Below are 24,813 nucleotides of genomic sequence, written 5' to 3' on the forward strand. Positions count from 1 at the left end.
TTCTTATGAATTAAAACTTGACGTTACCAACTCGTTAACGACAGTCAGCGAAACGCTGTTCGCATTCACACTTGAGAGGAGGGTCCGACAAATGCGCCAAGCACGGCCGCTTGTCAGGTGAAAGTAGTGGGTGCTGAGTTGTGCCCGGGACACGGGTGAACGAGCGGGATTACGGTGTAATGCAGAAGCCAGCTCGTAGAGTGAGTCAAGCCCTCGAAGACGGACGGCCGCTGCATACAGGGGCCGGTACGGGGGACCAGAGAAAGCACACACAACGGCAACGATTCCGATCAACTACCGTTCACACACACACAAACACACGTGACAGAGGTTTAGTAAAATATGAATCTTTCACTAGGTCACTTTCACAAACAGCCCAGGCCAATAAAGAAGGGCGTGGCCGTGCACATTGGGGAAAAATTAATTAATTTACTAATTGCATTGTACGCTTTCGCCGATAGAACAAACGAGAGAACGGCGTGTCCCTTTCACCGATGAGCTCATCCTCGAATTACTCGCCTGCGCAGCAATTCGCAGCCGGACCTCCCTCGCATCGCGCCCGGTCACGCTGCACGAACACGCGGTCTATGTACTCTGGTTCCGCCGCTGCGTTACTTAATTCTCTTCGCGATTCCGCTTCCTGGGCTTCGTTAAATCTTACAACACAGCCGTCTCAGGCTGCACCTTTTGTAACGACGTTATTCTCAGCATGCAGCCGAAGTCGCTAACTCACGATACCGCTGTAGCTCGACTAGGAGGTAGCCAGCTCGAATTCCTGAGGTAGAAGAAATTTTCAGCTGAGCACCGATGTTAGTTGATTAGCATTAGACACGATACTTTGTATCAAGTTTGTTTCTGTTATTCTGGTGATGCGCAGTTCCTGAAAAGCGTCAATAAACTTTTAATAGCAAGTGGATTCTTGTAATTTAGCAACCTGACGCAGTGTTAAAGCCGTACTGTATTAGTTATACAACCATAGCAGCCCTCCTGCACGACGTTGTATTTCAAATAATAAAACAAATTCCGGGTCATTTCAGAATAAAAACAGTCTTGCTCGTGAAAATATTACATGTAAATGGCGCGTTTCACCCTTTTGCGTCCATTTTCTATTTTACGTGGCTATATGACGGATGGATTTTATATCCAGCTACTTTTACACAATCTGATGATGCACCAAAAGGATGAAACGCGTCATTGACATATAATTTCGCAACCAAGACTGTTTTTATTCTGAAACAACTCGAAACTGGTTGCAGGAGCACCCTGCCTCAATGGAATTGAATAATTTTTAAGTCCTGATCAGTGACTGTATGCCTAAGGCCAGCGATAAACCTTTCTGTGGCGTCTCATTTTTGCATATCGTGTTGTCTCCCAGTCTAATGTAAGCACTTCGATTTGACAAGTCTGTGTCATGCGTATCTACTTTGCTGCATTTATTTTCAGGAATTTATTCTAGACAACAACACAAACACAGAACTAATTTCCACACACGTCATAGTGACGTACATTAAAGTGACACACTTACGCATTTATCATGAAGTGGGCGTGCGCGCGAAAGAAACCCATTTCAACCTTTGTAGCAGAGAACAGTGTCTCGAACGTATATCACTTCTTACGTGTTTTGACGGATGCTGTGTATCACGTGCCAAAAATTTGGTAATGAAGTTCCGTTGTTTAGATGGCCTAGCGCGACCTATTCACTTCGGAGAAAGGGCTACCCAGTGCGGCAGGTTCGTTTCCGCCGGAAAGGAAGCAGCTCTACAGCGGAGCGTGGATTCCACTTCTTATTCCCCCTTCACTGAAGAGGTGGCCCGCTGGTTGACCGAGACGACTAACCGGATGTCATCGTGGGAACGGAAGCGTACTCATTTCACTAAAGGCTACAACCGATTCGGCGATTCGTTCGCATGACAGGAAAACTACGAAGCGGAGAAAAGACCAGAAAGTGGATATAAAATAATCTGTACTGCCCCGTTTGATTATTATTGTGTAGACTTAGAACGGACACGATGGTAGTGTTCATATCTGGGTGCATATTCATTTGTGCCGAATACAATTCATGTCTGCCACGCTGTTCCCTATGCGACAGCCATCACTGGGTGACAGGCGGAGCTACGTGGCAAAGTAGTTGAAAACAACGGACGCATATGAAGAGATCACATCCCTGTTTGGCCATAATACTTTAGGTTTGCCGTTGTTTCTCCAAAATCACTTCAGGCGAATGATGATGCGGTTTATTCCATCCCATCGAAGCCCAACTCGGCCTGAACCACTCCTCGGATTACACTTTCGTAACTATCCGATTTGATGCGACAGAAGCTAATTGCTTTTATTTCCGTTCTACGTAAGATACGATACAAAGTTGTAAACTGTAGCAAAGACGTCATGTTTCATCCGCAGGAGTTATAGGGCACATTCAGGATATGCTTTTATCCAAAACTTATGAAAACGCAAGAAATGGAGCGAACAAGCGAAACTCGTATAGGAAGACGATGTTTCTTCAAAAGGTTCAAATGGCTCTTATGCACTATGATGGGACTTAATATCTGAGTTCATCAGTCACCCAGACTTAGAACTACTTAAACCTAACTAACCTAAGGACATCACACACATCCGTGACCGAGGCTGGATTCGGACCTGCGACCGTAGCAGCCGCGTGGCTTCAGACTGAAGCGCCTAGAACCGCTAGGCCAAAGCGGCCGGCTGATGATGTTTCTCCCAGCTTGTTCTTCGAAGGAAACCGTCCTCTCGGATTCACGCGCAAAGTGCAGTGTTGTTCTCATCATTATCTTAATGGCCTTTTAGCTCGAGGGCGTGTGTTGAGTCTTCAGTTCTGCGGGTGAAACAAGGAAGCTTGTAAGTGAAACTTCCCGGAAGTTTCACATCGGCGTTTACTTAGCTGCACAGTAAAAATTAATTCTGAAAACTAGGAAGGCGTCCCATCAAATCCGCAAGACGCTTGGGTAAGATACAGGGAAAAAACTCCCTGGCTTATGTAGACTGCATGGCCATTCTCTGTTGAGTTTAGCATTGGTCAGGGGAAAATGAGAAGCATTTGAAACTTGGAAATTATGGAACGTCAGCAGCCACAGGAATCATTCGGCGGGACCGAAGACATTTATTTCCTAAAATAATACTGTTTTTTCTGGAATATTCTCCGCAGGTCCGGAGTGATAGCGAATTGTGCCTGTGGAACGTAGAAACAGATACGTAATGCAGCATTTGACCAGATTCTTCAGAAAAACAATTGAAAATCGGACTTAAGAGCGGGTAACATGACTGTGGAAAGAATGAACGACGGAATAGTCGTAAAGAGTAGTAAATAGACGCGCAGCACATTTGTAGCCTGGCTAAAGGCCAGGTAAAGAATCAGGAGATCATTCACCGTTCGATCGTCGTGTAAACTAATTTCTACATTTATACCTGTGCGAGTGCGTCCATACGCTACTTTGTATGAGGTTGGGGGAAGTATGGAATATTTTTAATGTTTTGGAAGACAAATTGCGACTTGTAAGTTGCCATAAAAATGTTCCACTGACGACCGAGTTAAAAACCTCCGTAGTGTCGACTACGAAATCATTTTCCTAAAAGAAAAACACCTGACTACACTACATTTTTCCTTTGCCTGAGAGCTTGAAGGAAAAGGGGGGGGGGGGGGCGGCCCTCCCTTGCCCCGTGCGTGGGCGTCCTTGTATCTACACACATTTTCAATTCCTATATACAGCTATACAATATATAGTAGCTTAAAACGCCGAAACTAGTCCTGTAACGAAGAGGACTAAATAAACAGAACCTAAACAAATAATTGACGTCTTCATTTAATCCAAGGACAGAATTTATGAATATTCTGCAAGCTCCTACATTTCGCCTAGTAAGAGCTCACAAAAACGTACAAGTAAATGTCTCGCCATTCTTCCGATGCTCCACTCATTGGTACAGAAAGAAAGAGTAACACAGAAAATTTCCGATCCGAGACTTCACAGATAACCGACATCTTGGAAACTGCTATTTACCGTATTTAAAAAAATGTGTCATAGTCTAGAATGAGATTTTTCACTCTGCTGCGGAGTGTGCGCAGATATGAAACTTCCTGGCAGACCAAAAACTGTGCGCCAGACCGAGACTCGAACTCGGGACCTCAAATGTGTCATATGCCACAGCAGAAAGACTAAGCGCAATATTTACACGTTACTCACTGGAAACAGACGACTTATTTGTAAAATTACGATTAGATTGCATTGTATTTTGTATCGTATGCAATCAATTGACTTTAGAGAAATAACTGTCTTAACTTTTTCTGTTTCCGTTTTCCATTTGCTTTTCTTCCGACGACGGTTCTCATTTTCCGGAGTGTCAAAACATCGGTATAGTGAAACGATTTTCGTCTTCCTTACTTTAGTAACAGATCAATACGTTTCAGCGCTTCGGTGCGCCTAATAATGTATTCCTAGATACCTCACCTTCTCTCTCTTCTTGTACCGAATACACTTGCCCCTTCGCTCTCTCCCTATGTCGAACACACTTCATTCAGCGTATCCGTGTAACTTAGCTGCTCAAATCCTGGTCCACAAGCATCACTGTTTAACCACTCGCTGTCGTTTCTATGTCTTTACAATGGCCGGCCGTACGGTTCTAGGCGTTACAGTCTGGAGCCGAGCGACCGCTACGGTCGCAGGTTCTAATCCTGCCTCGGACATGGATGTGTGTGATGTCCTTAAGTTAGTTAGGTTTAATTAGTTCTAAGATCTAGGCGACTGATGACCTCAGAAGTTAAGTCGCATAGTGCTCAGAGCCATTTGAACCATTCTTTACAATGGGCAATTTATTTTACAAGGTAGGTGAGACGAGTAGGTGGCTCTGAACACTATGGGACTTGACTTCTGAGGTCATCAATCCCCTGTAACTTAGAACTACTTAAACCCAACTAACCAAATGACATCACACACATCCATGCCCGAGGCAGGATTCGAACCTGCGGTCGTAGCGGTCGCGCGGTTCCAGACTTAGCGCCTAGAACCACTCGAGAGACGAGTAGCAGTATCACGTTCCTTGGTAATAAAGCTTTCTGGCTATGATAATATTTCAGCCTTCGTTATTTGTTTTTTCAGAAAATCGTCGAACTATGATAACCCGCAAATGGGATAATCTGCACACACACAATCAGCAGACAGCTGTGTATGGTACAATAAGAAGCGTCGTCTGTCAAAAACTTTTCACTATTTTGCGTTGTATACACGCAGTCGTACATCTGCCTGCAGTATGACAGCCTCATCCGACGCACGAGGCGCTCGCTTGCGTCTGTCACCACCCAGTCACTGTGTTCGCGATCCTGACTAGGCACACGATGTTGCACGCTGAGAATAAATGTGTAGCGATGGTGGTGGTGGTGATGCTATCGTTTCGAAACTGAGAAGCTACACTGGCCCGGGGTCGGCCATCGGGTGGCAGCAGAAGGCGACAAACGAAGCCATCAGTGGCGGCCAACAAATTGGTGTCAAGACGCGCGTGCCGGTAGCGGCGGAGCGTTGAGCGTCGGGCCCCTGATTGAGCCGGCCGGCCGGCGTTGACCCTCGTTGAACCCGCGCCGCTGCGACTCGCTCCAAGGCCGCGGCCGCTGGACGCCTGGACACTCCAGCGGTCCAGCCGGTTCCAGCCTCCTCGCTTAGCCCCAGCTTTTAAGCGCGGAACGTGCGGATGAACGAGCGGCTACAACTAGCCGGCCGCGGTGGTCTCGCGGTTCTAGGCGCGCAGTCCGGAACCGTACGACTGCTACGGTCGCAGGTTCGAATCCTGCCTCGGGCATGGATGTGTGTGATGTCCTTAGGTTAAGTAGGTTTAAGTAGTTCTAAGTTCTAGGGGACTGATGACCACAGCAGTTGAGTCCCATAGTGCTCAGAGCCATTTGAACCATTTTTTTGAGCTACAACTCGCTGATGGGCACTATATTTCGCTCGTAAACTGACCAGTACACACGCAGACTTCAAACAGTCTCACGTAACCGAGCTCCATTTGCGCATTATTGACACCTCTGGAAACACGCACGCGAAACTAGCAAACTGCTGTAAACTTGAAATCTGGGTTCTTCGTATTACTAAACGACTAACCCGGGTCACAATCTCAGTTGCAAATCTCTTATATATAGTTATTGACCGCTTGTAAAAAAAATCAAAATGCCGTCATAATGTATTCACCAAGAAATGTAATCTTATCTTATAGGTTTCACGGAGTAAGACAAGTATTACAGTTAGAAACTGTGTTTATGTCTTTAGGTAGTGTAACTCATGGCGCGCAAATTACCCAGACTATATTCACCCGGTGACTGAGAACTTCCGACAAACTTAACACACAATTTCAACTATTTTTGAAACTTCTTTTTCTCACTGACACGTTCCAGAAAAAAAAATAACGATAAGATAAAAGTTTATTGCCTACTAAATTTTCGCTGTTGACGCTGGAAAACTTCAACATCAGGACTGACGTTCGAATCTATTCGCAATAATTTTGCGCGGAGTATCCACATATACCACCGAATGTACCTGCAAAATTATGTCACTGTACGACACTTAGTTCAGGACGGGGCCAACGAGATACACGGTCATTGCAAGGAACTTGTGACGTCACACTAGTAGGCTTGTCCGCCATACTTTTGGAATGTTCGGCTGCTTGCAGGGCCCACGGGAAATCAATATTTAACTGAAAAGGTACCCACTAAAGGTCTCAGTTTTGCCGTGTGCTATCGAGGAATTGCATGAATTTAAATGCGCAGTTAAGACATGAAACTTATTTAAACAGTTACATGCTCCCCGCCATATAAGACTGGTTGGCACGCGAAAAAACCTGTGGTGTCACGTTCTGTGACGTACGCTCCACGGCCTGTCTTTCTCGGGGGCCTCAGTTCAGGAGATATGACGTCATAAACATTCAGATGCAAAAAAACAGATGTTTTACACACGGGAGTTCGATTCTTTAAAGAGCTGGGAGTGGAAGGTTTACTGCTGTCTAACTCAGGTGGTAAAGGGAAGAAATAAAAAAAAATCCGGCCTCGTAAAAATTATATCAGTTCAGATCTCATGCAGGAAGTTTCACATCGGCGTTTACTTAGCTGCACAGTAAAAATTAATTCTGAAAACTAGGAAGGCGTCCCATCAAATCCGCAAGACGCTTGGGTAAGATACAGGGAAAAAACTCCCTGGCTTATGTAGACTGCATGGCCATTCTCTGTTGAGTTTAGCATTGGTCAGGGGAAAATGAGAAGCATTTGAAACTTGGAAATTATGGAACGTCAGCAGCCACAGGAATCATTCGGCGGGACCGAAGACATTTATTTCCTAAAATAATACTGTTTTTTCTGGAATATTCTCCGCAGGTCCGGAGTGATAGCGAATTGTGCCTGTGGAACGTAGAAACAGATACGTAATGCAGCATTTGACCAGATTCTTCAGAAAAACAATTGAAAATCGGACTTAAGAGCGGGTAACATGACTGTGGAAAGAATGAACGACGGAATAGTCGTAAAGAGTAGTAAATAGACGCGCAGCACATTTGTAGCCTGGCTAAAGGCCAGGTAAAGAATCAGGAGATCATTCACCGTTCGATCGTCGTGTAAACTAATTTCTGCATTACTAAACGACTAACCCGGGTCACAATCTCAGTTGCAAATCTCTTATATATAGTTATTGACCGCTTGTAAAAAAATCAAAATGCCGTCATAATGTATTCACCAAGAAGTGTAATCTTATCTTATAGGTTTCACGGAGTAAGACAAGTATTGCAAGGAACTTGTGACGTCACACTAGTAGGCTTGTCCGCCATACTTTTGGAATGTTCGGCTGCGTGCAGGGCCCACGGGAAATCAATATTTAACTGAAAAGGTACCCACTAAAGGTCTCAGTTTTGCCGTGTGCTATCGAGGAATTGCATGAATTTAAATTCGCAGGTAAGACATGAAACTCATTTAAACAGTTACATGCTCCCCGCCATATAAGACTGGTTGGCACGCGAAAAAACCTGTGGTGTCACGTTCTGTGACGTACGCTCCACGGCCTGTCTTTCTCGGGGGCCTCAGTTCAGGAGATATGACGTCATAAACATTCAGATGCAAAAAACAGATGTTTTACACACGGGAGTTCGATTCTTTAAAGAGCTGGGAGTGGAAGGTTTACTGCTGTCTAACTCAGGTGGTAAAGGGAAGAAATAAAAAAATCCGGCCTCGTAAAAATTATATCAGTTCAGATCTCATGCAGGAAGCGTGCCATCTTATATTATCACCTGATGATAGCAAACATAGATGTTTGTGATCGTGAAAAAAAAAAATAATTTTCCAGTGTCAATGTATCCCGCAACTACTAACAGCGCTCTTCGTTATATTATGGCCGCTTCATTCCTGTCCAGTCCCGGGACTAGAACTTGACTGAGAGCTGGCGGAGACAACGAATGTGAGAGGAAAAGAACCTGGTTGCAGTGACAGACTTGTGTAGCCCAGTCGGAAGTCTGAAACTAATCAATGTGCAAGCAAACACCACCCGAAGTGTGTTGGACTCCGCGCAAATGTCAACCCATTCCATCTACGCACAAGTGTCATTTTTAGTTTCTTTCTGCTTGTATTTTCTGCTTTCTTTATTCTCTCTCTCTCTCTCTCTCTCTTTGTGTGTGTGTGTGTGTGTGTGTGTGTGTGTGTGTGTGTGTGTGTGTGTGTGTGTGTGTGTGTGTGTCCCTCTTTTTCCTCCCAAATTTAAGAATGTGAAATGTCATGGAACTGTAAACTTATTCCTCAGGCCAAATGATCCAAACTGTCAAGCAGTGGCTGCTGAATACGCCACTCCAGTGATAGCGTTGCTGTATAGGAACTGTTTCTCTTGCGTAAGATCGGGTACATAATAATCTACCACACACCACGAAGACAAATAAGCCCCTGCTCTGCATTCGACATGTTTCACGATTAAAATAACATCATTAAAGACAGTTCAAATGGCTCTGAGCACTATGAGACTTAACTGCTGTGGTGGTCATCAGACCCCTAGAACTTAGAACTACTTAAACCTAACTAACCTAAGGACATCACAAACACCCATGCCCGAGGCAGGATTCGAACATGCGACCGCAGCGGTCGCGCCACTCCGGCTGGCTAAAGATGGTAATATAACTTCTACTTATGAAGGAGAATATAGCTACGAGTATCGTCCCGTGTGTGTGTGTGTGTTTAATACACAGTGAAATTAACTGTTTTTAAACCTCAGAGACGCACATATTAAATGTTATTGTCAGAAAACGCCACTGGTTTTGTTCAGGATCATGGGAAATATCCACAAAATATCCCGAAGACCGACGGATCGCTTACGAAGAAAGAAGAAATCCCACGACTGACACGAATATATGAGTGGATTTTCTGCATAAACGCCACATATCACTATATTAAGCCTCTACTATATTTCATACGTCGTTTTTTCTTCTAGCTGGCGCTTCGTACGCCGCGCTTGGAGCGCAAAAGCTGTTTATCTCGTTGCCGTAAATCTGCACAATTACCGTGACCTCCGTCATAACTCCATTACTAGCTCCTGTTTGCAAGAAGGAACAGTACTCGCTCCTGTTCCACGAACTGATTAGGCCGTAATTGAAAGCCGCCTAGCCGGTCAACAGAGACGGCATAAAAAGCCAGAGATGCACCGATCGCGCCGTCCAGTGAGCAAATGCGAAGCGCGCGCCGAGATGGCAGATAAATCGGGTCGCAGCCGACTTGTTTGTCTGCCGGCGCTACTAGCCGGAGAGGGCGGCCGTATGGGATTAAGATTTACGCCCCGCTGCCCCTCCCAGTCTCATTGCTCGATAAATTCCAATTTACGACGCATCTTCGTTTTGTCTTTCTGCAGAATACGGCGGTCGCCTCTAAAGAGATTGCGCAACTAATCCGCGGAGCGGCGCGCCGCGTAATCCATTGCAATTGGCAGTGTCTTAAGTAGCCAGTGAGTGAGTGACCAGTATCGGATATTCTGGAAGGATGGCGTCTTTTAGTGCTGCGCAGAAAGGCGGAGTAAAGTGGAAAACGTATTGCCACACAAAAAGTGTACCAATATCAATTAATGGCTTGTTCAAAAATGGTTCAAATGGCTCTGAGTACTATGAGACTTAACATCTGAGGTCATCAGTCCCCTAGAACTAAGAACTACTTAAACCTAACTAACCTTAGAACATCACACACATCCATGCCCGAGGCAGGATTCGAACCTGCGACCGCAGCGGTCGCGTGGTTCCAGACTGAAGCGCCTAGAACCGCTCGGCCACACAGGCCGACTTATTGGCTTGTAACTATTCACTAACATAAGGCAACTGAAAAATTCTTTGAACGAAATAATCAGTAGGTATTACCCGTACGAGATGGCTTTACGTTGAACCAGAGAGATCGTTGCTGTTAGTGTGATACATCTCAGTTACCCTTACAATACTCTGAGACCACTGTGGCTGCGCCACGCTTTAGGGTCCTTCCCGCTCCAGTCGCATACCGAGCGCGGGAAGAATGAGTGTTTAAAATGCTTCTGTGCGATCTGTAGTTAGTCCAATTTCATCTTCGCAGTCCCTGCAGGAACGGTGCGTACGGGCTGAAGACTATTCCTAGATTTCTGAATATGGGGACTGACGCTTTCGTGGTATGGTTTATACATACAAGGAGAAGAAAAATTCGCGCAATTCCTCACATACTAGCAATACAAAAACATCTCTCACAAAATGTCGCCCTGTGCCTATTTCTGGCAGTAAATGGACGTTAAAGATAGGCAATCTGGTAAAACTGCAATCACATATACGATAGCTGTCTCTGTTAGCATTCAGCAGTAGTTCTGTGCAGTTGATAGCGTTTTGTGCTAGCATGCAGAAGGTCGAGGGTTCGATTCTGAGTCGGGGCGCGTTTCTTTTTATTTGTTTAATGGACTCTGCGTCAGTTGCATTTACTGGTGAATTCAAATGGAACCATTTTTGGTGTTACAATATACCACCTTCCCCTGGGTAATCATCTAAATATCGGGAATCGTGACCATACTTTGCATTGAAGGTCCAAAAAACATCGGCGTCCACAAAACTTCTTTGCCTCTGTAGTGCACATGGGCAGAGCACAGACTCCTGAGCTGAATTTTCACATCATTGAGAGATGTAGGCTCGGTGTACAAAGGGTGAAGTATTTCGTCGTTTGAACGGGATTCATCCCACGACCTTTCGGTTTCCAGGAACGCGCTGTACCGTTTCCCGACTGTGCTCGGTAGGGATAGATTTCCCTAACGGCTCAAGGGCCGTTCAAGTGCGATGTGGGCATGCAGAACGTAGTACCAAAAGTCGAGCTTGGAGCACGCCCCGTCCGCTGATGAGCCAGGCAGTCGTCAGCGTGGTGTTTGATGAGTGGAAAAATGTATGGTCTCCGAATGGAGAAGGAATTGCGGGGTGACCTTCGTTGCTATACCATCAGTCCCGGTAGCGGATAGATATTCACAAGAAATATTAGCATGCAGAGCAGAGTTCGGACTGAAGTGGACAACATAAGCGGAACAGGATTGTCGCCTCGCAGCACGGCCAAACGCAGCGCTGCGCGATCCGTGTGGCAAGTAAGCGCGGCCGCAGTGTCAGCTTTCTTCTGCAGCCGACCTTCCTGCGCCGCTTAATTGCCGGTTGGACTGCAGAGCAGCCTGCGGCGCGTATTTCGGAAGACGCCGGCTGTTTTTTTGCCGGTCGCCTGAGTCACCGCCGACGGCCGCGGCGTTTGCGTGGCACCCTGCAGCCGTCAGCCGGCGGCCGTTTTTAGCAGCGGGAAGCCGACCAGCTATCCCTTTGTGGGCGCCGCTGCCGTCTGGTCGGGCCTTTTTTCTTCTGGAGGCACCGCAACGCGCGGGCCATTGTGTCTGCGTACGTGCACGCGATCCGCGGGCGCCGCAAAAACAAGGATGCAACGCGACGCGGCCGCCTGTGGGAACAGGTAGCCAGCCAGTTACTACGCTACGCCCCCTGTGCCCCACTGGTACTGCGAGCGAGATCGTCCCTGTAATCCGTAAACACTCCTGGTCTAATCCTCTCCTGCGTGAATACACTGTCGAGTTTCAGTGTAGCACATACAGCAGCTACACATGCTGGAAACGATCGTGCTGAAGCAATAATAAAAGTCGTACGTTGCTGTTGACTGCAAGACCCCGCCGTAGTGGGTTTAGCTGCACACCAGGCGTTGTAGTAAAGTGTTAATTGTGACCTGGAAAAAAATAAAGTTCGTCTGCGCGCATCGCACTCCTACTACACGTTGAAATACCTGCATCACAGTACCGCAGCGTCCAGCATGACGCTACAGCCAAAACAAAATGGCACTGCCCAACTCCACTTCATTAATGGGCAGCGTAAGTTAGTTTTCACTCCCCTAGCGGCTTGGTACCATACTGTGGTGCGAGGATTTCATTGTGTACTGGAACTGCAGACATGTACCCTCCCACGAGATGGTAGTTAAAACTTTGTGACTACCGCTAGTACAATTAGCGTAGTCGCCGTCTGCAGAGCACACAGCAGCTACTCTAACCGAAAGTAGTCATGTGTCAACAACAATCGTATGGCGACGAGACCTTCGAGTTGTAGGTTCACCCACCTAGTGAAATTTTCTTCCTTAGTTCACTTTTTTAAATTTTTTTTAAGGGTGGCCCTCCACCCCCCACCCCCCTTATCCCGTCCTAACTCTCGACAAAAGACGTCATTTGCTCAAAGCCCATGCCTTGACAGAAAGTTCCCTCGCAGAACGTCTAGATTGAAAACAACACAAAAAGAACATTATCGTCGCTAACTGAACGGTGGATTGAAAGGGGGTTCATCGCAAGCCAGGAGACGATGGAACTGCCAACGTTTGAAGTGTGCTGTATCGAAGAAGTAACGACACATATAGTACGAAATGAAGAAGTACTAAACAGAACAGGCCTTTAATAGAAGAGGCGATAGGTTAATGGGACGTCCTCTAGGGCATTGAAGAATAGTTAACATAGCCAAGGGCGTTCCCAGCGACAGGTACGGGAGGGCAGTGTCAACCCGCAGCCTTCCCCCCCCCCCCCCCCTAAACACACAGAGGCGTGTCTGCTTTCCACTCCCCCCCCCCCCCCTTACTCTTGAGGAAAAAAAGAAAAAAAAACAGAACATCCATGACACTGTCTAGTGAGGCATTTGTCATGAAACCTTAAAACTCCTTCGCCATGTGGCACGAAACTGAATTGTCCCCCCCCCCCCTCCTCCTACAACGCAAAATATGGGGAAACTCTCGAAATTGGCACTTAGAATGAGCGGTAGACAGGGAAAATACACGAAATAGACTGTAGAGGAACTTGGGTGTAATAGTTGCTTAGAGATGAAAAGATTTGCTCAGAAAAGGAAAATGCAGAGGACAGCATGGAGCCAGCATGACTTCTCCGTACTTCGATAAGCTTTATGTTCCTTGTTTTATAGATCTGTCTCTCCTCCATACTGAGGGTCCCATAATTCTTTATCTGGTGTAGATTCCAAAAATAGTCTCTGGTGACACACCTAATAATACAAGCAGCTTTATGAAGCATCTAGTGGGATGAATAAATACATATACAGGGTGTCGATAAAGTCGGTATCATTTCAAAAGATCGTAACTTGTAAACAGAGCTATGGCATAATTGTTTCTTTAACACGTTTGGCAGCTGTCAAAGATTTTATTTTCTGTTACGGTAGAATTTCGTCGCTCGTAGAACATCAAGGGGATATTGGAGTTCTGCACACGAGCGGATCATCATTGCAACACCAACAATTCTGAATGGTTCGTTGATTCGTGCGCGAAAGAGAGCAATGTTACTGACTGGTGTTCTGATGCTTGACGTAACGCCACAAAATGAAATCTAATGGTGTGATATCGGGAGAGCGCGTGGGACATGCAATGTGACAATCACGACCCATCCTCCCCTCAAGAAACGTGTCATTTGCCACTATTCGCATGATGCACGACGAACTGACTGCATTGAAATGCAGCTCGCACTCTGTCAACACGTGCTTGGGACACACGAGGACGTCCACTTCGCGCAAGATCTTTGTCTCTTTGTAATTTTTGAAAAATCTCATTGTGTTTGTTTTTGCCGGTAGTGGGCTCCTCTACTGGCATCGATAATTCCGTGATACCATTGTCACAAATGTGGATTTTACGTACCACATTGCACGTAGCACCTTCTGCTGCTCTGTCGGCATTTTGATGCACTGTAGCTCAAATCTGAAACAAGGGAAATTGTTTTTTTTTTTTTAATGATTATAAAACTTCATGGACACAGGTTCCGCTTTCTCTCATCCTGCCACAGTCGTCACCATTTCACCTCTTGGAGATGGGTGAGTTTACAAACGAAGAAACATTTGACGACAGATTCAGACAGAACTGTTTCTCACTATTGCTACTGTTACTGTTACCTCGTCAAGTTTTGCTTCTGCCGAGCGTGGCGCGGCTTTTGAGTGTCTAGTTTGGCAAGTGTGAGGTAATCATTTGTAGCAGTACGCACGCTGCTTGAAAATAAACCAGTCCGATTGCGGAAAGGAATGAGCTGCCAGGCAGCGGAGCGCAGTTAGCTGGAGGGGAGAGGCGGCTGTGCTCCGCAGCCGCCCCTGGAGCTGTCGCGATATGTTCTTCGGCGGCGCCGCCGGGGGCAGCCGCCAAGGCTGCCTCTAGACTGGTTGGCCTTGCCCGCTGCGCTCCAGCCGGGCGTGCACGTGACCGCCCGGGTCAGCACAGAGATACAGCAGCCGCCTCCTGCACAACTCCACACACACACACACGCGCGCGCGCGAGCACCGAGAGGCTGTCTTCATCACATGAACGTAGCAGGACTCACGAAAACTTAAGTGCGCCAAAAAAGGCTAGATTCACGTTAGTGATGTGCATCTAAGAAGGCGGACGATTGGGCGATAGCCAGTCCCGAGGAACAGTGTACCACGTGACGCTCCAGCCAATATCATCCTTCTGACGCGTAAGTCTGCAGCGTGAGCTTCAGTTTGCGCGTAGAACATTTAGCGTCGATTTTCATGTTAGATCAGATATGGCGACGGTACTTGCAGTGGGTAGATAAAAATATAGAAAGACCGCGAGGAATGCTTGCGTCGACATAAATGCGGCAGCTAGCCAAGTCTGCAGGTGGCGCTGCTGTATTGACCGCGAACGGCCCCTGAACAGTGCCCTCAGTACGTTGTAGCTGTCAGTCGTGGTTAGAACAGATACTACACAAAACAAATATAATGAAGACCCAAACAAACAGGTACACCTGCCTAATATCGTGTAGTGCCCCCACGAGCACCAGAAGTGCCGCAACACGACGTGGCAAAGACTCGACTAATGTCTGAAGTAGTGCTGGAAGGAATTGACACCACGGATCGTGCAGGCTCTCCATAAATCCGTAAGAGTGCGAGGGGGTGTAGATCTTTCTCAACAGCACGGTGCAAGGCATTCCGGATATGCTCAATAATATTCATGTCTGGGGAGTTTGGTGGCCTCCTCCAGCTTGAACAGTCCACTGCTGACAGCCGGCCGGTGTGACCGAGCGGTTGTAGGCGCTACAGAGTGGAGCCGCGCGCGACCGCTACGGTCGCAGGTTCGAATCCTGCCTCGGGCATCGATGTGTGTGATGTGCTTAGGTTAGTTGGGTTTAAGTAGTTCTAAGTTCTAGGGGACTGATGACCTCTAATGTTAAGTCCCACTGTGCTCAGAGCCATTTGAACCAACCCTGCTGACATGCAGCATCCATGGATTCATGATGCTGTCTCCATACCTGTACACATCTATCCGCTCGATACAATTTGAGATTGGTCCGATCACGCAATATGTTTCCAGTCATTAACAGTCGAGTGTCGGTGTTGACGGGCCCAGTCCTTTGGCTCCGAAAACTCATATCGATGATGTTTGGTTGAATGGTTCGCACGTTGACACTTGTTGAAGGCCCAGCACTGATCTCTGCAGCAGTTTGCGGATGGGTTGCACCTCCGACACGTTGAACGATTCTCTTCAGTCGTCGTTGGTGCCGTTCTTACGGAATCTTCTTCCGGCCGCAGCGATGTCGATGTTTTTACTGGATTCCTGACATTCACGGTGCACTAGTGAAATGGTCGTACGGGAAAATTCCCACTTCATCGCTACCTCGGAGATGCCGTGTCCCTTAAATAATCTGCCATTGCAGCAGCAGTAACCGACCTAACAAGTGCGCTAGACTCTTGTCTTATATAGGCGCTGTCGGCCGCAGCGCCGTATTCTGCCTGTTTGCAAATCTCTGTATTTGAATACGCATGCCTATACCAGTTTATTTGACGCTTCAGTGTTATACACGATGAATAATGCCGCCCTCAAATGACGTGTGATTGTGACTGCATTAGGTCGGAGATAAGTGAAGTAGAAATTGGGCACATTGATGGTACTCGTATGGTGAGTGCTTCTGTAACCAAGACAGCAGAAGTGTTTTGTGCTTCAAGATTTATACCGCATACAGGAAATGCAGGAAAACATTAACTGCTAAGTCACAATCCGGATGAAGGTGTCTTTTGAGTGACGGCGACGGTCGGTCATTGAAGAGGACTGTGACGAAAAATAAGAGTACGACAGCTGCAAAAGTGACTGCAGAACAAAATGTCACACTTCCGAACCGTGGCGATATCACAACACGAAGGGAACTCCGTAAGCTCGACAGTTATTTTGCAAGGAGACTGGAATAAGATTCCTTTGGAAATCATATAGTACCTTTTTTTATCCATTCATACGACTGGAAACTATTTTGAATGTCATCGGGTTTGTTACATCCTCTGAGGAACGGTAATATGTTTTATTTTTGGTGTTTCGATATTTTCCCCGCCCTCTGTAGGTTGCAGTGAGCAATGAACTCGAATGCGTTTCATCCTTGCTGCTTGACCGTCTTCGATCTGCCTTGGGCATGGATTTGTGTGATGTCCTTAGGTTAGTTAGGTTTAAGTAGTTCTAAGTTCTAGGGGACTGATGACCTCAGCTGTTAAGTTCCATAGTGCTCAGAGCCATTTGAACCATTTGAACGATAGGCGACCGCCCTCGTTTTCGAAAAGCTTCTACGGTGAGGCTGGTTAAACTGAGATCTGGCAGATGCGATTTGACTCCATCGCGTTCTGTTCCTGAGTTATGTAGCTTATGCGCGTCATGCGATACGTCATTGTGCATGTACGTCAGGTTTGCCTTTCTTTTTCTGTTCGATCCTCCAAAACTTTACGAGGTGGCACCCATGACATTTATTTTTCAATGTGGTTGACATCCCCAAATATATCTTCCGTATCTTGAACACTGCTTGAAACGGGAGGGAAAATAGGTTCGCTCCTGCGAATATTGTGAACGCAACGGATAGGTTTTGATATGAGCATTTCCCGTAGAAGCCACAGAATCGCTCCTAACGTTCGGTCACACAGCCTCCAGAGACCGCTGCTCACCAATAAACTGTAGTATAATAGGCGTTCCGTTTGCTCTCAATTCGAATTACTGACAACTGTTGGTTTCGCAAGTCCGTGTACAGTATTTCGGACGTCGGTGGAGAAATGCACGCGAGCGCTGAGACCCAAAGGAGAAACAAAAAGGGGAATCACAGAGAGGAACGGCATTCCTAGCCGGGCTGCTTAATATGCAAGAATGCAGCTTTGGCCGCTATGCTCGGCGGCAGGCGCCGGCCTGCCTATCACAGCAGCCTCTTACGTCCCGTTCATAACTAAAGGCGACAAGCCGCGATGACCCGTCTGAATGGAACTCTCAGATGGCTTACTTGAGTGACTCCCACATCGCTGCTTCACATGCGTTTCTTTAGATACAACTCTGAATCGATGGTGTAGACGACAAATGTTAAATTACAAACACAAACGTTACCCATTTAGCCTCATCATTCATTTGTCACAATTCCGGTTAGTTTATGCTCTGATAATGCTTTATCTGTACGAAAAAAAGGAATTTTGACACTCTTTATATAAATCTAGCTAGGAATTCCTCATAAACAACTCGCAAGTTATCTCCTGCTTTGATACAGTTTGTTCACTCTTACCATCACCAGTACATGGTAAGGCATGGTTCAAATGGCTCTGAGCAGTATGGGACTTAACATCTGTGGTCATCAGTTCCTTAGAACTACTTAAACCTAACTAACCTAAGGACATCACACACATACATGCCCGAGGCAGGATTCGAACCTGCGACCGTAGCGGTCACGCGGTTCCAGACTGAAGCGCCTAGAACCGCACGGCCACTTCGGCCGGCGCCTGTAGTTCAACCATGCCTAGACGGTCAATACCGGTTCAATCGTGTCCGTATTGTCACTTTGTGCCAGGGAGGCCTCTCAACAGGGGAAGTGTCCAGGCGTCTCGAGTGCACCAAAGCGATGTTGTTCGGACATGGAGGAGATACAGAGAGACAAGAACTGTCGATGACATGTCTCACTCAGGACGCCCAAGGGCTACTACTGCAGTGGATGACCGCTACATACGGGATATGGCTCGGAGGAACCCTGACAGCAACGCCACCGTATTGAATAATGCTTTTCGTGTAGCCACAGGAAGTCGTGTTACGACTCAAACTGTGCGCAGTAGGCTGCATGATGCGCAACTTCACTCCCGACGTCCATAGCGAGGTCCATCTTTGCAACCACTACACACTGCAGCGCGGCACAGATGGGCCCAACAACATGCCGAATGGACCGCTCAGGATTGGCATCAAGTTCTCTTCACCGATGAGTTTCGCATATGCCTTTGTTCGCAGTTTGGGGGAAGGCAATGGCTACCAATTCCGACAGTATCGTCTCTTAAGCTGCTTTTTCCTCTGCTAACCCGCAATGGCAATCCGAAATCTTGTTTCTATTTGAATTTTCAACGTATCCTACGCTGTTTGCTTTTTACAGATAGACTACTATTGTACAGCGTCTTGCAGTGTTGCATGTGAATACACAACTTAGATATCATGTGTCTATAAGACAAACGCTCGCTTCATTAACTGATAAACTCTTGCGTAAGAGAGGATAAGAATTTCCCTTTGAACGCTTCACGAGCGAGATACGCTAGCAAGAAGTAGCTCTTAAAGCGATACAAACTCAGGCGGTGAATTTCGCCATTATTTAAGGAAACAAAAGAAAAAGGAAATACGATGAAAATAGCTACCACGTTTTGAAGATGACGCCCACATTATGGAATAAACATCTACCAAAAGTTGTGATGCTGACTTCCGACAAGCAAACGGGTAGTCGGAGGAAAATCAGATAACTGGAAAACTACATGGACGCTCTTCATTGTCAAACTCCATCTGGACAACTGTAAAGTGTGCTGGTGAAAAAGAATAGTGTTCAGGTATCGTCCATTTGCGTGTTGGAACAACTGAGAAGTCCGCCACTCGCTTCAGAGTATTTCCAGTAGACCTTTATCACTCTCCGAGCGTGGATTGTCTGCTGACCACCCAATTACGCCACATTCGGACCGCGTCAAAGACGCGTTCGACACTGGAGGCTCAGATGCGTCTCGTTTGGCGCTTCGGACATTTGTCTTAATCAGCGAAGTTGTTTTCTTCCCACTTAAGGACTTTGTAAATCAATTTTGGCTTCCGCGGCGCCTGTCACTTAACAAGGCGTCTATTCTTAGCCGCTTGCGTCGCTTGCCCTCAGTCACTAGAGGATAAAGCGGTTCATCTACACGGGACAATACATGTGCACGGAGCCGACGAGCGAGTATCGTCTACCTCACTGATCTATCATAGGTTAGGAGACCATATTCATAAAATTTGTTGTCGACGCTTGAGCTCGTGTTCTTATTTTTTTTTATGCGGGGATATATTTAGAGAACGACGGTCCAGATTTCCATTAATTGTTTGTATATTCTTACGCGTTATTCAATCACTCATGACAAGCAGCGCACTTGTATGTTACAATATCAGTTAGTGATGATAATTTCTTCTGGTCAGGCTGGGAATGCTTCGTTTACTATGCTTCTACAGTTACTCTCGAGCGAACCACACTCAGATTTAGGAAACAGATTGTCAGTGACGGAGTGAAACACAAACATTCGACGGGTGATTTGATTTCAATACCCAGTAGAACAAATATCCAAAAAATGAGGTATAACATTTGTTAAATTTCGAAGCTAATAGGTTACAGAGAGAGCAGATTAACTTCGCAAATAAGGACCAGTGCAGTGGATCGGTGAATAAGAAGCTTCGGATAAATCACAGACCTCAGTTAGGTATTTTGACGCCTATGGATTCTTCTTCAGTTGTTGACGCCTATGGATTCAACTTCTATTGCAATGTCAAAGAGGCACATGCTGTGGTCATTTATTCAGCCTGCAAATGAGCAAAGTTAATTAAGCGTAACCGCTGAAAAGCCATCGATGACGTGTCAGTGTAAATTCTCTTAGAACATACCAACTTTATGACTTCGCAGATACCATATATTTGCAACACTTTCACATGGCATCTGAGGATGGAAACTTGTTTTCGAAATATGTTTTGTACACGAAATAATAAAAGTAGTTGTTGCTAAAAGCTGTGTTTTACTTTCATTTTCATTGGTGGACAGTAGGCGTACGAGCAATCTAGCCATTCAACGGGGAAACTGGGGAAGTGATTCAGATATAAACTACGTAATAGATATAACAGTACTGCAACGGCGCTTTCTTTTTTCCCGCTCCTCTTTCTCTCTATCTTACACGGGTTTCGGTTTATTTTGATGAGGCTTGTGTAAGGAATCTCAAACGTAATAAAAGTAACTTCAAACACAAGCTAAAAATACGTGTGCTTAACAACTCCTTCTCGTTTGAACTACTTCTATTCCATAAAAGAATTTCTAAATATGGTATACGTGTGTCTGTTTTAGAGAGAGAGAGAGAGAGAGAGAGATGGTAGTATAAATCACTGTAAATAAATATTCATAGCGATAGATCACAATTATGATCCACCGTTCATGCAAATAACTAATTTACTACGGAAGTTAAGCACAGAAAATCAAAAGCAAAACTTACACCTGCGCATTTAGTTCACGACGTGTTCCTCTTGTATATCTTTCACATCTCGTAACTCTGAACTAACCAAGACGTTCGTGTGCTGTCTGTGCAGGGGAAAGTACGCTGCTGTACGCATGTGCCGCCACCGGACGACGGGCGTGCGGTACGCAGCCAAGTTCCTGCGCAAGAGGCGGCGATCCGAGGACCTGCGGCCGGAGATCCTGCACGAGGTCGCCATTCTGGACGCGTGCGCCGGCTCGCCGCGTATCGTCCAGCTGCACAAAGTCTTCGAAAGCGAGAGCGATATGGTGCTATTGCTAGAACTGTAAGTAGCTTTTCTCTTTTTCTAATACCAGTTCGATACAATATTTGTTATCGATATGTAAATCAGAAATTATATCGATACCTCAATACTTTCGAGAAAAGTATCGATACCGACAATATCAGAAGGTTTTGCGTACTCATATGTTTCTAAATTTTCCCACATACTGAAGGCCTCATTTAGAACACATTCATATGGAACTAACGCTTTGTTTTCATACGCCAACCTTACACAAACAAATAAAGCATGAGGAGTAAATGACAAATATTCAAATTGCAAACAGAGTATGACAAATTTTATTCTACCCGCATGTGCCATTACTACAGTGCGTCGTTACCCAACGTGTAAGACAAAAGCACTCATTTAGAACATTCGTTTCGAATGGAGGGTAAAAATTATTTTATACTTGCATGAACGAAGTCGAGTATAAAATCAATACGTAAACCAATTTTCCATTGTAGTGGGTGCAAACTGTTGTTGTGTAGGTAAGTCACATATTAGGGGGTGGGGATGTAGCCCGCAAGGCTCACTTCGATTCCGCCACACACGGGCAATTTACCAATCAGTTTCAACTACGGATGCTACTGCGCTGAAGTTCTGTCATGATAAATGAATGTAGCAGCAGTGGCAATTGATCTCCATGTCTCCGCAAATACTACCAAAAAATAAATAACGAACTAGCCCTTGATAATTTTTTTTATTCATTATCCTTGTAGTTTGACCGCAAGTATTTACACAGTGGTTTTTTAAATCTCGATGTATCAGTAACCGTTGTTAACAGCAGCACTACTGATTCCCACAACTCTTGTAGAAAGTGTGAGGCACAGTTACATTATGTGAAATGACTATTGACTTAAGTATAGCTATAGAACAAGTTTGCTCTAAACATTTGAATTAAAATATCCATTTAATATTACGAAACATTCTGTTTAGGAGTTAAAAAAATTTGCGATTGATATGGTGCGGAAGCACCATACTTGGTTATCGGTAACCGCCTCAGATTTTTCTGTGGTGGAAAGATCTAGAATGAGCGCCACTCATTCAAATGGGATCGAATGAGAAGCTGCTTGAATAAATAAGCTCCAAAACTTACTGGAGACATCAAATCGAAAGGGCTGCACCAGACCGGAAATCACAAGAACTCATCATAACAGAAATGTTGCTACTCCTGTTCTCGTACTCACAAAATAAATAACTGTTAGGTATTTGCTGTCTTGCAATAGCTCAAAATTATTTTAAGATGTCATAGTAGTGGATGGGCCTACGTTTTATTGTGACAAATACATTTACGGCAACATACACGATTCCTGTACAATACCTCCAATCGTCCAAACCACAGTCCAGAATTGCTCAGTGAATTGCGTACTAACACAGTATGTCAAACTATAGCTGTGGGTAGTGTACACTTCAAGTAACTAACAGATGTTGATGAACATATTTCGAAATCAACCACAAAATATTTATTTGCATCAGACTGAATACGCAATTGCTAACGAAAAGGTCACATAAATTGCGTTAACACTTTGGAATTACTTGGCCACTACTTTCTTTAGTGTTTGGCACCAGTTCTTAATGAAAATACGTAGTAAGTTTACAAGCTGCACTTGCAACATATGTTCACATGTTACTCTTTCGGTCTACATTGTTACTTTGCATGTTAATATCGTACACTGTACTATACCTACATTCCAGCCCCCATTTTTATCTCATTCTTCTATAATGTCTTCATGTATCATGTAGGATTATAGTGTGTATCCCTTTTTCAAACACACACACATTTCCCACTCAACACAAAGGATGCATATTGTGCTGTAATAACCCTGTGATATATGTCACTAATGGGGACTGTGTTGAAGGATATCACTAAAACTTTTCAGCACTCTGGAGTGAAGCATATCTCCATCTTCAGTATCATTGCCCAAGGATAACAAGCAAATTACTGCAGAGTTATAGTAATACCGTGTGATACAACACTTGGAAGCTTCAGTAGCAGTGAAACATTTGTTTGAAAGAATCTGTGGGTTGTACCATTAGAGCAGTTTGTAAATCATATGTATTGAAATTTCTGAATATCTCTTCATACAGTAACCAGTTTAGAGCAAAGTAATAAATGCATTACTCTGTCCCCTAAGGTTATAATATGGGAGGCCACCTCACTCGCCACTATGTGCAACTGGAAAGTGAAGGAACAATATGACGTCCACTTCCTCTCCCTTGCTTTTCTTTATTTAATGCTTGGAGTTGCTAACATATGTGGACTAAATTTTCTACAGCGATTCCTAAAACTATATCATATTGCCAGACTAATGTTTTTATTTCTATATTTTACACACATTACTCATTATTCTTAGTTTATGATAAAATAGCAAATTTTTGTATTTAAAACACAATTGTAAAATGATGAAAATGAATAAATAGCAGTGCAGCAAGACTGTTATATAATTCAATGAAAACTATTTCCAGTGCTCCTGGAGGTGAACTTCAAATGCTTCTAGACAGAGATGAAGTGCCCGAGGAGCGGCAGGTGCGTCGATTGATGCGGCAGATACTGGATGGCCTAGCATACTTACACTCCATAAATGTGGCACATCTTGACATCAAGGTAGGCATACTAGTGCTGCTATAAGCCACTTGCATGATCATCCAACATTCAAAATACTATGTGGTGGTCACATATGGTGAAATGTAATTCCTATTATTTTTGTTAAATGCAGTGCAGATTTACATAGGTGTAAGTAAACTTAACAGTATGTGCTAAAACTATTGCAATCCACAAAAGAAAAATTATAGATATACATTTAATTATGCAATATTGCTCATCAACCAAGGCTATTAACTCAAAATCTTAATTCATTTCACTTCCTGTCTGCAACTTCAGTATGTATTTGTATTGGGTAACTCAGTGCTAAGATAAAATTGATTACTACTGGCATTTCTGCTACTTATTACACAAGAATTACACTGTTATTCAAGATATTGCTGAAAATTACTAGAATGCTGTATATTATTTTGACCCTACTGTATAATTACAAGAATGTGTTCAGTGCATCAAAACACTGTTGTCTATATAATACTGAATCTTCGATTCATAGCAGCTGTTTTCATAGCTTAGTTAGGGTACTATCATTAGTTTTAGAAATTATGGATTATAAAATATTTTATCTCAAAGTTATGAACACAAATTCTGAAATGTGTTTAGTTTGCATAATATTCATTAAGTCAGTCTCTAAAAAGCAATTTTAGTTTATGAATTAAAAGAACGGTAGCTTTCCCAAACTAGTTATTCTTAAATTCATTGTTTTCACTGTTTCAGCCTCAAAACCTAGTTCTGACAGATGAGTTCCCACACTGTGAAGTAAAGTTGTGCGACCTTGGCATCTCTCGGTATATCAGTCAAGGAGCTGACATTCGTGATATGCTGGGAACACCTGATTATGTTGGTAAGCTATCTATGACAGTTTATAAGCTGTGTAATATGATTCTCTACTGCTGATTTTGTAGAAGTGAAGCTGTCTCATTAT

At 44.8% G+C, this 24,813-nt stretch overlaps 1 protein-coding gene across 1 annotated transcript in view; it reads left to right on the forward strand.

The window, feature by feature from the left end:
- Nucleotides 1-24,813, forward strand: part of LOC126353997 (probable serine/threonine-protein kinase fhkE) — a 203,558-nt gene that overhangs the window by 174,228 nt on the left and 4,517 nt on the right. Inside the window, exons 2-4 of the mRNA XM_050003302.1 lie at nucleotides 21,083-21,295; nucleotides 23,756-23,894; nucleotides 24,606-24,732. Coding sequence (XP_049859259.1) covers nucleotides 21,083-21,295; nucleotides 23,756-23,894; nucleotides 24,606-24,732 — 479 coding nt within the window. The remainder of the gene's footprint in view (nucleotides 1-21,082; nucleotides 21,296-23,755; nucleotides 23,895-24,605; nucleotides 24,733-24,813) is intronic.

Source organism: Schistocerca gregaria, chromosome 3 (genome assembly GCF_023897955.1).
Source record: "Schistocerca gregaria isolate iqSchGreg1 chromosome 3, iqSchGreg1.2, whole genome shotgun sequence".
Classification (NCBI taxonomy): Eukaryota; Metazoa; Arthropoda; class Insecta; order Orthoptera; family Acrididae; genus Schistocerca; species Schistocerca gregaria.